This window comes from Mobula birostris, chromosome 15 (assembly GCF_030028105.1).
Source record: "Mobula birostris isolate sMobBir1 chromosome 15, sMobBir1.hap1, whole genome shotgun sequence".
Taxonomy (NCBI): domain Eukaryota; kingdom Metazoa; phylum Chordata; class Chondrichthyes; order Myliobatiformes; family Myliobatidae; genus Mobula; species Mobula birostris.
In genome coordinates, this window is record NC_092384.1 from 42,866,820 (window position 1) to 42,881,118 (window position 14,299).

Genomic DNA, 14,299 nt, shown 5'->3' on the forward strand with positions numbered 1-14,299 from the left:
ATCTCCTGCACCCTCTCCAGCTTGACAATATCTTTCCTCTTACAGGGCCATCAGTACTACACAATACTCCAAGTACAGTCTCCCCAGTGGCTTATATAACTGCAGTGTAATGTCCCTACTCCTCATCTTGATGCCCTGACTGATGAAGGCCAGCATGCTAAATGCCTTCTTCACCACCCGGACTACTTACAGCTGCTTTCAGTGGACTGTGCACTAGTACTCCACGTCCCTCTGTTCCACAACTTTTATCAGTACCCTGCCATCCTACCTGGTTTCTATGTCCAACATGTGTCACTGCACACTATCTAAGTTGAAATGCATTTGCCATTTTTTCAGCCCATTCCCCTAACTGATCAAGATCTCTTTATAATTCATTGTATCCTGCTTCACTATCAACAAGACCTCAAATTTACAATCATTAGCATATTTGTTAGTTGTGCCACATACATTCTACATAAATAATGAATAGCAGCCAACACTGACCCCAGGAAGGCGCCCCAGTAGCCACAGACCATCAGCCTGTCTTCCTATCATCGAGCCAATTCTGAATACACCTCTCTAGTACACCAAAGCATACAGTGCGTCCGTGACCAACACAGACTGAGGATTGTGCTGAGGGCAGCCTACTAGTGTTGCTCTGCTTACGGTGCCAACGTAGCGTGTGCACAGTTCATTAACTCTTAAGTTACTGTATGTCTTTTGGAATGCAAGAGGAAACCCACATTGTCCCGGAGAGAACGTTCAAACTCCGTACAGACAGCACTGGGAATTGAACCCCGGTTGATGATTGCTGATGCTGTAAAGCAGGGTTTCTCAACTGGGGTTCTGCAAGAGATCGTGATTTTTTAAAAAAGCATCATTCTTTTGAACTGTGCTCAACGCTAGTGCTCACAGAGGCGGGCAGTGACCGAGCAGCCCCATTAGCAATCTGGTTAGAGTCCTTCAGCCCAGTATGGCAGTGCACAGTAGGACCGTGTTTATTTGCTTGAGTGCATCCTCAGTTTTTGATGCAGGGTGGGCAGGCCGTTGATAATTGGTGAGCGCTGTATTGCACGGAGGGGAGGACGGTAAGCTGATGAGCATGAAGTGCATTTTCTGAGCATTGAATGGACTCGCCCAACTTGGGCTATGATGTCAGCTTCCCTACCGAATTACCTCCCCCAACTTCCCCTTCCGTGCCACCGGCTGACTTACTAGAGTGAACAAATTCTACCAATGTAGTAGAAAATTGGAGGGAAGTTTTCATTCTAAGGAAGGAATTTTTGCACTTCTTCACTCAGCTGCTGGCCTGCTGCTTTGCTGTTGTATATGTTGCAAAAGATGGATTGTGTAGGTTAGAAGTATTGTGAAGTTTTCGTATTTTTTTGCGCTTTTCGTTTAGTTATTTATTATGCCATTCTTCTTATACAGTTTGTCTTTACAATTGAAAGCTACTTATCAATGGGTTTTATTTGGACTGGTGATCCAAGTTGTCCTATTCCATTGTGCCTAGTCTGTGACAAACAACTTACAAATCAGTAATGGCTCCTGTAAAATTGAAGACACGTAACTACAATCACAGCCATATGACATGTGAAAGTGCTGATCGTTCTAAACGACTATTGGAATCTCAGAACAAACAGTAAAACTTTTGTTAGTAAAGTCACAATCAGTAAACAGAATCAGGAAGCAAGTTATTTAGTAGCAGAACTTATTTCCCAGAAAAGGAAAAATCACACAGTTACAGTTAGCGCGTAAAATTATAGTGGGTAAAATGCTAGGGCAAGATGCAGTTCGAGAAATTGAAAAGGTTTCATTCTCAAATGGTACAATAAGTCAACATATTGATGACGTGTCACATGATACTGAAAAAGTTTTGTGTGATAAATTGAAAAACAATAGCTTCTCTATCCTGGTTGATGAGTCAACAGACTTCACCAATAAATGTCATTTGTAAGATTTGTAAATGATGGGGAAATTCAAGAAAACTTTTTCTGTTGCAAAGAGCTGCACGAAACAAGCAAAGGCCAAGATATATTTAATGTTTGCTCTTCATATCTGGAAACAAAAGGTCTGTCTTGGAGGAACTGTGTTGGCATCTGTACTGATGGTGCAATGAGAGGTTTGGTTTCTCTTGTTAAAAAAAGAAAATCCTGACGTCGTCACAACACATTGCTTCAACATTGCAAATAAATTTTCATGTTGTAAATAGCATTAATTAAAATCAATTTACAACAATTTAAATTAAATCCGCCAAGCCTACCTTTAGAAAAATTAAATCTCATTTTGGCTTAAGCCAGTTCTTTAACAGAAATTTATTATGTTTGCCTTATGAGCTTTTAAAATTTTATGAAAGGGAAAGAAAGGGATTAATTTCAAGAAAGGTAAGCTAAGCTTAACTACCTGCTTTTTTTCAAGAAAGGTTGGCTAAAAGTCAATTCTCTACTCAAAAGAGCATTGATCATTAATTTTGGATTATAATATCTACAACTTGCTGATCATGCTAATATAAAGTGAACTGTAGATATAATATTTTTCACGTGGGGTTCCCTGGGACCTGACAATTATTTCAAAGGTTGATCCAGGGCAAAACGGTTGAGATAGGCTCTGTGAAGTGTTACGCTAATTACTGCTCTATCGTGCTGCCCACTAGATAAAACTCTTTGGTCTATAATAGTCCCTGAAAGGCAGACACTTGGAAATTAAATTAAAATTTTTGTTTCCCTAAAAGATAAACTCAGTTAAAATGAACTCCCATCCCTCCCAACCCCTTATCATTCTCCACTTCAGCTCTTGGCAGATTTCATAATTAGTGTTCAGTAGTACATGATACAGCGCTGGAACGGGCTCTTCGGGGCACAGTATTGTGCAAGCTAATTGAGCTAATAGTTAAGTGCCAAGCTAAACTGATCTCTTCTGCCTACACAATATCTATATACCTCACTGTCTGCACATATCTTGTGTTTAAGGGCCTCTTAAACATCTCTATTGTGTAAGTATCCAATTCCTGCCCTGGCAGCGCATTCCAGGAACCCACTACCATGTGTGTTTTTAAAAAAAAAACTTACCCTGCACTACTTCTTTGAACTTAACCCCTCTCACCTGAAATGCTTGCCCTCTATTATGAGAATTTTTGACCCTGAGGATAAAATATACTGGCTGTCTACTCTTTAAACTTCTATCAAGTCTCCCCCCTCAGCCATCAGCACTCCAGAGAAAGTAACCTAAATTTGTCCAATTTCTCCTTACAGGCAGAATCCTGTTAAATTTTTCCTGCACCTCTCCAAAGTTCCACATCCTTCCTATATTTTTTCACCGAGGGTGTTTCTGGAGAGGGATCGTTGATAAGTTTAAACCTTATTTATAAATACACTCTGAAAATATGTCCTCAAAAACACGGATCTGTTTTATAATGAGAATTTTATCCCTGAAGAAAATTAATTAAAATGAGTATACAACCACAGATTAGTTCTCCTTGTGTAAAATGCCAGAAGGTGACTACCAGAATAAACAAGATGTTCTCCTCTGTGAAGCATTGCAAATATGAAACAATAACTTCCGGAATGATGGTGCAGTTCATTTTAACTAAGGTTTTCTTTCAAAGCATTGTGATCATTTTGATAGATCTCTCCTTTAGTTACTTTGAGGAATATTTATATGTTGTAATGTGAATAATTTCATTCTTTTAATTACATAAATATTCTACCTTTTAATTTTTTCTTTTATCTCCTTTTATTTGGGGATTTGTAAATAGTAGTACTTCAGCCTGTGATAGTTTCAATGCGAATAAAAGAAAATGGAATCCTCTATCTGGGTGATTAGACAGGCTGTTTTGAACCTGAAGTACTTCACATCCTCAGCACATAGTACATTACACTTATTAGACCTAATCACACTGTTATGATTTGGTATAATAAATATACCACATAATGATTTTTTTTTAAATCTAGCTGCTATAGATCTGGCTGTTCTAGTACAATGTAGAAAAATATGAAATGTTTCAAGCTTTAGCATTTGGAGAATAATGCCAAAAAATGTGCTCATGTAGTAGGAACACATCTGACTGTTCGGTTACAATAGTCAACATGGCCACAGATCTTGTCAAAATGTATCTGGATTTTTTTTTAATGTGATTGTTGCTTTATAATTAGTTGAAGATGAAGTTAATTGGCAGTAAAATCAGGATTTTTCAGTTGTGAATTGATTTTTATTTCACTGAACTGCTCTAGCAAAATGTCTAAGGAGTTGTTTGCTTTATCTTTTCAGTCAGTAAATGCAATGTGTGTGTTCATTTCACCAAATGACAGAAATGAAAGCTTCAAAAACCTTTCACTCCAAAGAATAGTCATTTGCAGGAACAGCCAATATTATTTGGGATTTATTTAGATGTTTTTAATTTGTTTTGGCAAATGCACATAAAAATTTGGAATTATATAATTTGCCAGATATGTTGCATTGGGCTTAAAGCTAGACCAAAAGTTACTTTGCTTCTGTTTCCCCATTCCACCCACTAAAGAGGTATCGGGCTATTCAGGTCCGTTCATATGTGATAACTTACCTTTCAGTATTTTCCAGCATTTTCCTAGAAATGTAATAAAATCTTTCTGATGATTCAATTAGTGCAGTGCTTCCTAACCTGTTTAGCCCAATGCCCCCCACCAAAGCACTTTCATACTTGCCAATGCCCCTCTTAGACACAATGTACTTGCCAGCACCCCTATAATGTAAAAACATGTCTACCATATGCTAACATGAGAGAAATGATTCTGCTTTAAATTTTTATTTGTCTTTAAATCTAGCTTACATGGTACCTGAGTGCTGTAAACCAGCTTTGATATCAATGTGATCCTTGAGCTTGATAGTTTTGAAAGCTTGATGGTTCAAGTCGTGAAAGCAAAATCCTTAAGTCCCTACGTGTAACAAAGTCCAAGTAGTCTCTGTTTTTTGTGAGTTTGTGGTTCACTGCCCTGAAGCCTCTTTCAACTAGATAGGAGGATGGAAATGCAATGAAGAGCAGTTTGTCTCTTCTCCAAAGACCAGTAAACCTTCGTATGACAATGTAGCCACATGCCACAAAAGCCGACTTTTTTGAAAAGCAATTTTGCTTCATCATTCTGAATTTTGATAATTTCTTCTTGTAAACTCTCTTCCTGCTCTTCCATCTTGCAAGGAAATGGGTTAATTACCCAGCCAGGAATTTCTAGATCGTTCAAATCCTTGAAATAATTCTGGAAAGTCTTCAGTGACTGCAGGTGTAAGTAGTACTCTTGCAAATCACCGTCTGTGAAAGAGAGTACCGTAGTTTCCATGCAGGGAAACTGAGAACATTCTTCTCCCCAATGCTTTGCTTATATATTTCCAATTTTGTGATAAAAGTGGACCCTGTACTTTTTACCTGGATTAAATTGAAATTCTTACCCTGTAGTTTCATATTTAGAATATTCAATTTGTCATACAAATCAGCTAGATCTGCTGCATCTTCACATAGAAGTTCAATCTTGTTTCCCAAGCGCTTCTCGACTTTGAGCAAAAATTCAACCACAGCATCAAAAAGATCAAAGAAACATGTTAAGCAGCAGCCTTTTGACAGCCAACGCACTTCAGTGTGAAGAAGCAAGTCTTCAAACACTTCATCATTGTCTTGGCATAATCATTGAAATATTCTGCTATTTAATGGATGAGCTTCAATTGTTAGCAGATATTACAAGACTCTTACTTGAAAAAAGTTGCTGGCTGAGGTTTTTGGCTACGAGATGATGGTGGTGAATTACACAATGGATTGCAAACAGACTTGAAATTTCTTTATTCATAAATGCCATTAAACCAGAATGGTGACCTGTCATATACGGTGTTCCATCTGTTGCACAAGAAATCATATTCCTATCAGAATACTTTTATCCTCAATATACATTTTGAGCTCATTGTAGATTGATGCTCCATTGATATTTGTTTTTAACCTTTTACAAAAGAGAATTTCATCATAAACTTTTCTATTTTTGATAAACTGTACATATGCCATTAGCAATGCCTGGTCACGTTTAGTTGACTCATCCAGTTGTATCCGAAATTCTGTTTTTTTTTTTTTTGTAGCTCTGCGCATAGTTAATATTCAATGTCCTCACTCATTTCATCAATATGACGAGCTACAGAGTTATTTCTCAGAGGAATTGATTTTAAAATACTGGTATCCATTTTGAGAACAGTGGTGAGCACTTCTGATACAGCAGACATTAGAAATTTTTCACCAATTGTATGAGATTTTCCATACTGCTATCAATTTGGAAGTATTACAAGAAACAATGAGACCACTATCAAGGTCATTTTTAGCTTTCTTGGCAAATGACTCGAGTGTGCAGCACTCTGCAAATGCTTCTTTCATCTTCAGGAACAGAGAGCACTACCATAAGTAGCCTTTTCAAGGTGTCTTTTACGGAAGTGATCCTGCAATCCTGATGGCTTCATGGCTTTATTAGACAGTACAGTATTCCAAATAAGACACTTAGAGCGTCGCTGATCTGATGGGAAGAGAATAAAACCATACGCCAGGCATGTAACATTGTATTGATGCACTTTCGGTAGTTTCTGGTTCTTAGCAGGATTAGAATTCAAGGTGTCAACCACCTTCAGATTCACAGAGATCATGCCATATGTATTAATCTATCATTAACGGGGCTAAATTAGAATAAAAATGAACACAAACTGGGAATGCCTATTGGGTGCTGACGATGGCAGTGAGTTGACATGGATGGAATAGTGTTAGCAACATGTAAAGGAACAGCGAGGTGAAGATGAAGACGATCGCAACAGTGAAAATTACGTTGACAAGAGTTTAGATTGGAATCTGAATGATAGTCAGGATAGAACTGGTGTTCGGCAAGTTAACTTTATACTATTCTAGTTGGTGCGATTGACCAAACACGTAAGGTCTTATAATCCCCAAAGATGGTTCTGGACCGCGCATATGAAGCCAAGGTCACTTTGAACACCTCAAGAGGGATCCTCGGGGTTGGCCGGTTCACTGGCTCTATTTCACTGTTTGGTTCTGACCAGCACTGTATTGTTGTGCGACTTGTTTTCCATAGATCTGTACAGAAAGTTGAAGGGTACATTTGACTGACCAACTATTAAGTTGCATGAACTTGTTCCATGCTGTGAGTCAAGGGGAACTGTTGCACCCTGGTTGCTAATAATGTCTGTTTGTTTGGTAAGGTCAGATGAGATTGCCAAGTTTCAGACACGTTGCGACGATGAGTGCTCATTGCCTCATGGTTCTTCCTGTGTTCCAGCACTTCATTCTTTTTTACTCTGTAAGCGCCTGCTCTACTAACGGTCAGTCAGGTCTCGTACCCCAAGTTAGGGTGTCACTTAACCCCCTCCCGACAACTCCAGTTTCTCCTAATGCACCCTTCGGATACGTAACCACCCCTGTTGGGAATCACTGATCTGGTGTAGTTACTGTGAAGAGGTACAGTTGAAGTTTCGGGCCGAGACCCTTCGTCAGGACTAACTGAAAGAAGAGCTAGTAAGAGTAAATCTCTTACTGGCTCTTCTTTCAGTTAGTCCTGACGAAGGGTCTCAGCCCGAAACGTCGACTGTACCTCTTCCTAGAGTTGCTGCCTGGCCTGCTGCGTTCACCAGCGACTTTTATTTGTGTTGCTTGAAATTCCAGCATCTGCAGATTTCCTCGTGTTGGTGTAGTTACTGCTCATTACGTTATTAAATCAAATAGATTAAAAACTTACTGTGTTTAATTGTGCTGCTTGTAATAACTTACCAGACAACTTCAGGTGAAAATAATAACTGTTTATTTCCAACTTTACAGATTTGCCTTGTTCACAAGTTTCGTGCAGTTTTAGAGGAATTTTACACTCTTTACGTCTTTGCAACTCAATAACTACATTAATGTGTTAGACTACTTGTAGGATTTTGCACTGACATTCAATGTATTCAAACAATATGTTTTGATTTTCCAGTTGTATGTAGCTTACATTTTGTATTATTTTCATATTTTTATTTCATAACCAAAATCATATGTCATGAAATTTATTGTTTTGCAGCAGTACAGTGCAATATATTAAAAATACTGTAAGTTTCTTTAAGAAATATATAAAAAATAAGCAGTGGAAAAAGTGAGGTAATAACCCACTTTTAAAATAATTTGAAGTAACTGTATGAAAATAGCAAGCTGTCTGCTTTTGTTTACTACTGTCTTGTTACCCAATGGTAATAAAGTTCTGTTTTTGCTTTTGAAGGAATTATATACAGCAAAATTCGTGCTGATGCAGGAGACCAGTCAGATGTTAAGGTATGCTACTTGGTGGTCACTGTCGCCCTCTTGTGTTTTTATATTGACAATCCATGAAATTGCATAGTTTAATTAGCAGTGTGTAAGCAACCTGAACTGTTCTGAGGCACATTAACAGCGATATGCATGATATATTATACACCAAAACTTTATTTCCAAGTACAATAATTCTCCTTTTTTCCACATATTATTGATTGGCCAGATCTAGTGATCATTTTGTTTCAGGGTCTTTGCCCTGCAGCTTCAGGCTTCACTGTGACTTATATTGTTTTGCACCATTTTATTTGTAATTATATATTTAATACAGTAATGATTGTGTTTGTTGAATGTTAATAGTGAATGAGATTTATAAAATTATAGGAACTTATGATCTAGAAGGAAGTTATTATATTAGTCCATGCTAGCCAAAAAAAGAGAGAAGGGTCCAGCCTAATTCTACTTTATAATGTTGATCCATCAGCATGTAAGCTTTGGTATTTGGAGTGCTGATCTCTTTTTTTTAAATGTTATGAGGGTTTCTACCTCCTCTACTCTTCCATACTGTGAGTTCCAGATTCTCAACATTCTCAGGTTGACAACAAAATCCTCAACTTCCAAATATATTTCCTGGTATTTAAGGTCTTATGACCACTTGTTATTGCCTGTTCTTTTAAAGAAATCCTTCCTCTCACTGTGTCTGGTCTCATAATTTTAAACCTCTCAATTAAATCTCCCCTCAACAATTCAGTTGTAACAAAATCAACACCAGTCTATCCAGTCATTCTTCATAAATAAATTTCTCCAACCTCAGTAAGTTTAATATAAATCTGATCTGTAACTTTGTAGTATTATTACTTTCTTCCTTCCATATGGTGATCAGAACTGTATGCATTATACTGGTTGCAATCCAACTAGGCTGTAACGTAATGCAGCTTTTCATCCCTACTTTTATGCTTTGTGTCTCAGCTAATAATGAAAGCAATCTTATTAGACTTATTAGCTGTCATCTCTACTTGTCCTGGTATGTTCAGGGATCTGTAGACATGCATTCTGAAGTCATACCATTTATTGTGTATCTAATTGCTTTCCTTGCATACTCTACCTCACACTTGCTCTAATTGAATTCTCTCATCCACCTGCATAAGTAATTTATTATTTTTTAATACTCTCCTGTGTGCAGAACTTTCTTCCTCATTGTCAACTACCTGTCCAAACTTTATGTTCTCTTAATTATTGTTTCTCCATTTGAGAATAAATTATTGCTATATACCATAGAAACCAAGACACCTTGTACTGAGCTCTGTGGGGCCCTAATACAAGTAGGCCTTTAGTCCAAAACACATCCTTCTTTTCCTTGAGCCAATTTCTGTATTCGACATTCTGTTTTCATTTGGATCCCATGTACTTTTCCGATTGGCTGGCACGTGAGTCTTCCATGTAGAGTAGATCTAAAGTGCTAATAGCATGGGCCATCCGTTTTGGAATGTATTTTTTTTAATGGCTTAATCAGTGCTGGTTTTCCATAAGAGATTCACATTGATGTTTCTGCCTAACCTTTAACTTGCTAAATGATAATTTATTCTATGTTTCAGAATTTTTGCTCAGTAACTTGCTTATCATCAATGTCAGACAGACTGACAAAATGAGTCTATACATTTCTCTCCCTTTTTGAAAGAATGATACCATGTTAATAACTACTACTTCTGTAAAAGAGAGAATTGAAAAATTCTGGTTAAAGCATCTGCTATTTGATCCTTTCTTTATAGGGTCATAGAGCACTACAGCACAGAAGCAGGTCCTTCATCCCATGTAGTCCATGCGAAGATTCATTTCTTCCAAATATGCTTATTTGTCCAATTTTGAAGATGCCAAGTTCTTTAATATTTCTTTCTTCGTTGTTTTCAGTGTTCCACATGCTTCCTTCTAAACCAGAATATATGTGTTATATCCCTCTTTTGTGAAGATAGTTGCAAAATATAAGAACAAGGGAAGTGGGAGTAAAAATAGACAATAAAGCCTTTGATCCTATTCTGTAGTTGATCTGATTGTTGAGCTCAATTCCACTTCCCTGCCAGATTAAAGTGATCCTTGATTCCCTTATGCTCCAAAGATGAATGTGCCTTGGTTTTATCAGGTTTCCCCACAGACTGAATACCTTCTGAATCTCTAATAGACTGTGTACTTCCTTTTGTTATAATCTTCCACTTTATTTCTAAACCATCTTTTGGGTTTTACTTCCCAATATTTTTATATCAAGGTTCAATTGTTTAAAAATTTGCCCATGTACTTCTTACACTACATCTTTTGTTAATCAAGCCAGTATCTTTTGTTTGGGGGTTGCAATTGTCAATCTTCTATTTTCAAAATTTTCAAATATTCATAAATTCCTTCTGACAGCTACCAGAAGGCAAACAATCTGCAAAGTTCGTTGCATCCTTTCTCCAATCCAGTTTACCGCAATTAAGCCCTGAGAAAGTTAAGAATTATTTGTATAAAAATATTACTCTTGTTGGTGTAACAACAAAGTTCAAGAAAAAGAAGAGGAAAGCAAAGTGTTTATCTGCTAAAGAAAGACGGGAATTGAGGCTATTTGAGCTCAAGCCAGAACAACAAAGGTATGCTTGCTTTATTTATATTAAAATATTTGTCTCCATTTGATTTTTATGTAATTTTGTAGATTATTTTAAGAAGCAGAAAAATACTGAAGAAATGTGTATTCTATTTAAAATCTGTATGTGTGTGTTGTGTATCAGGTTATTGGGTTCCTGTAAATTCCAGCTTTAGCTCTCATTCACTGATTGGAGTTTCATCTTCTAGTATCTGGATGACATGTCCAAGATTCCACAGAGATGTACTTTATTCTAAATAGAGTGGATTCCAGTTAATGGAGCCATCAGTTAATCGGGACAGCCACTTATTTGGAACAAATCTTAAATAACAAATACTAGTCGAGACAAGAGCTGAGATTCCCTTTGTTAATTTGGGATACTATGCCACTTAATTGGAATGGAAACAGTTACCGAAAAGTTTCTAACTAGCATCAGTCGTGTGTACTTGTGTGGCCATTAGACACTACACCATGCTTAGACTGATCAATTTTTAAATGGCGTCAGTGGTATGTGCTTGTGTTATGTTATCCATTTGGGCTGACAGATACCAATTCAAAAAGCAGTGCCTTTTGATCATTTTGTTCTTCAAACAAATTCAGAGCGTTGTCAAGAAGCCACAAAAAGATTTGACACTACCCAAAAAAAAAATTACCTCACTGGACCAAGTTAAAAGCCATCTGAACTTGAGCTAGTGACTACACAGAATGCCAGGAAATTTATTGTTGACTTATGACACTACATGCAGTAAGGCAATGAAGGCAGTCCATTACACCAGACAACAATTTTTTTTTCAAAGGTGTTGCTTCCTCAGGAATTTTTTTTGTTTTGCTTATGATAGACTGATTGAAGCTAAATACAACTATATCTTCACACTACTTGTATCATGTGGGAATGTGGAGAAACAAGAAATTAACTTTCATTGAGTTACATGATGGTGCTGATGCTTTGCAATAGTTCAACTAAGCTTAAAAAAAAAGTTCTGTTGATGATTTTCGTTTGTACTCAGTGTCCAACAATAATCAGCCAGCATTGATGGATTCCAGTTGCTCTGATACTGTTTCGCCATGACCGCAATGTCTGGTGAAACCTTATACCATGCTCGTCACTGACAGTGCCAGGATTTGCAGAGAAGTCTAAACGAGAATAGAGAAAATGAATTTTTAGTGATATGTTGCCTTCATGGCTTTATATGCTTGAAGCATGTTGTCAACTAGGTACACGTAGTTTGGTGCTCTGTAGTTGCCAAGAAAATTGTCAACACCTTTGAATGCCTTCTGTGCAATTCCCACTAGAAGTCCTTTATTAATCTTGGCATCAGTTATGAATTGAAATAACATATATGTTATTGAATTTGTGTTTGAGCCTACTAGGGGATCAGCTAGGTTGGATTGAGTATAATTTATTTTTACTACAAAAAGATAACCTCTCACTAAAGATTAAACAAGATTGGGAGAGAGAACTTAATATGACTTTTGTTAATGAAGACTGGTCGCGAGTTTTGAAAATGGTTAATTCTTCTTCGATATGTGCCAATCATTGTTTAATTCAGTTTAAAATTGTTCACCGCTATTACTTAACAAAAGAGAGGCTATCCAAAATATTTCCTAATATAGATATTTACTGTGATAGGTACAAAAATGAAGTAGCTACTTTGTCACAGATGTTCTGGTCATGTCCCTCATTGAAATCTTTTTGGAAATCTTTATTTTCTACAATTTCTAAAGCTTTGAAAATTAATTTACAACCTAATACATTGACTGTTCTATTTGGAATAGTTCCGCATCATATTCAGGGTATTTCATTTTCAAACCAACATGTAATTGCATTCGTTACGTTGTTGGCAAGAAGAGCTATTTTATTGAAGTGGAAAGATACCTCTGCCCCTACACTAACTCAATGGTTTTCCCAAGTAATGTTATGTCTTGGTTTGGAAAAAATTAGAAGTAGAACTTTTGAGTCCCAATTTGATTTTGAGAGAAGATGGGGCTCTTTTGCTAAATATTATCATTTAATTTGAATCAATTTACATAATTTCCCTCCAATTTTATGTTATATAAATGAGATTTGGTGGTTGTTGTTTTCTTTTTCTTTTTATATATATATATCCATACCGATTCGTTATTCAGTCGGAGAAAACACTCAGAGGCCACGTTTTCGCTTGATCAATTCTTTATTTAATTTGATCCAAGGAGAGGTAACCACCATATGCATCTGCAGCATCTGGCAATCAACTCTGCTTAGCACGAGTGCAAGGTTACATTTATACCCAAAAAAAAAGGTTTCAGTTAGCACCTGTTTCCCCTGTCCACGCTTATGACGGTTTCGTGGTTAGCAATTTCATCATGGTCACAATAGCTTCACGTGCAGAGGTACAGGTCAGTAAGCGCTTCTGTTCTAAGAGATGGGCATGCAGTTGCAACATCCTAACCATGCCTGGTTCTGTTGTCTAGTTCACGCCCCTGCTATATTTTCCAGGTCACATACACCATTTAACCCTTCCTATTCTGTACTCTAACTCCCTTTTCACTTACACATTCCATCCTTTTATCATCTCAATGATAACCACCAATATCATGGAAATCCTCAGGTATCGGTTCAAGCAGCTCACCGGCTTCTACAGGGTTCTTCACTACCATCATTGGTTTTGCCGGCATTAAGTCCCCTAGGGAGGCCATCATTCGGTTCAGAACACACTTTACTACGGCAATACAGACAAAGATTCCTATGATAGCCGTTAGTGCATAGATGGCACCATTAATCAACCAGTCCATCCATGCTCCTAATCCCCAGTTTCCCCATCCTCCCCAGCCTATTACTTCCTTAATTGATCCTAATTGTTCAACTATTTGGTTCACATAGCGTGTTATGTTTGCAGTGGCATTGTCCAGGCCCATTATGCATTGGTCTTTTACGATAACACACACCCCACCTTCTCTCGCAAGGAGATAATCAAGGGCATCACGGTTCTGCATGGAGAAGAGGCGTAGTTGGGTAAGGTTGTCCGTTATGAGCTTTAGTGAGGCTGCAAGCTAAGCAGTTCCTATTGTGGGCCGCCATGACTGCTTCAGAAGCCCCTAGGGAGAAAAAGCTGGCCACCCCATACCCAGCCACTTGTCCCGGGGTGAGGGTAGTCAGTTTCCAGTAGTCCGCGCAAAACTCTTGGGAACCCTCTCTCTTAAGTCTTGCAGGTGGCGCTGCCAGGGGCCTCCAGGCCCCTGGGCAGGGAACTGCAGTGGGGAAGAAGGTGCCATAGGCCACTGAGGAAGGATAGGGGTATTCCAGGAAATTGGTGGCCTTGCCATTGTAGAAGAAGAAATACCCCTGAGAAGTGTACAGGGTTTCAGTACATCCCTTGGCTGTCATCAGATACCCATGGTCCTTTCAGGCACTTGGGCTTTTACCGGGAGGACAGGAGGCCCATTTGGTC

At 37.8% G+C, this 14,299-nt stretch overlaps 1 protein-coding gene across 1 annotated transcript in view; it reads left to right on the top strand.

The window, feature by feature from the left end:
- The window catches only part of pop4 (POP4 homolog, ribonuclease P/MRP subunit), a 39,521-nt gene that overhangs the window by 1,540 nt on the left and 23,682 nt on the right, over window positions 1–14,299 (top strand). Inside the window, exons 2-3 of the mRNA XM_072279656.1 lie at window positions 8,232–8,284; window positions 10,661–10,878. Coding sequence (XP_072135757.1) covers window positions 8,232–8,284; window positions 10,661–10,878 — 271 coding nt within the window. The remainder of the gene's footprint in view (window positions 1–8,231; window positions 8,285–10,660; window positions 10,879–14,299) is intronic.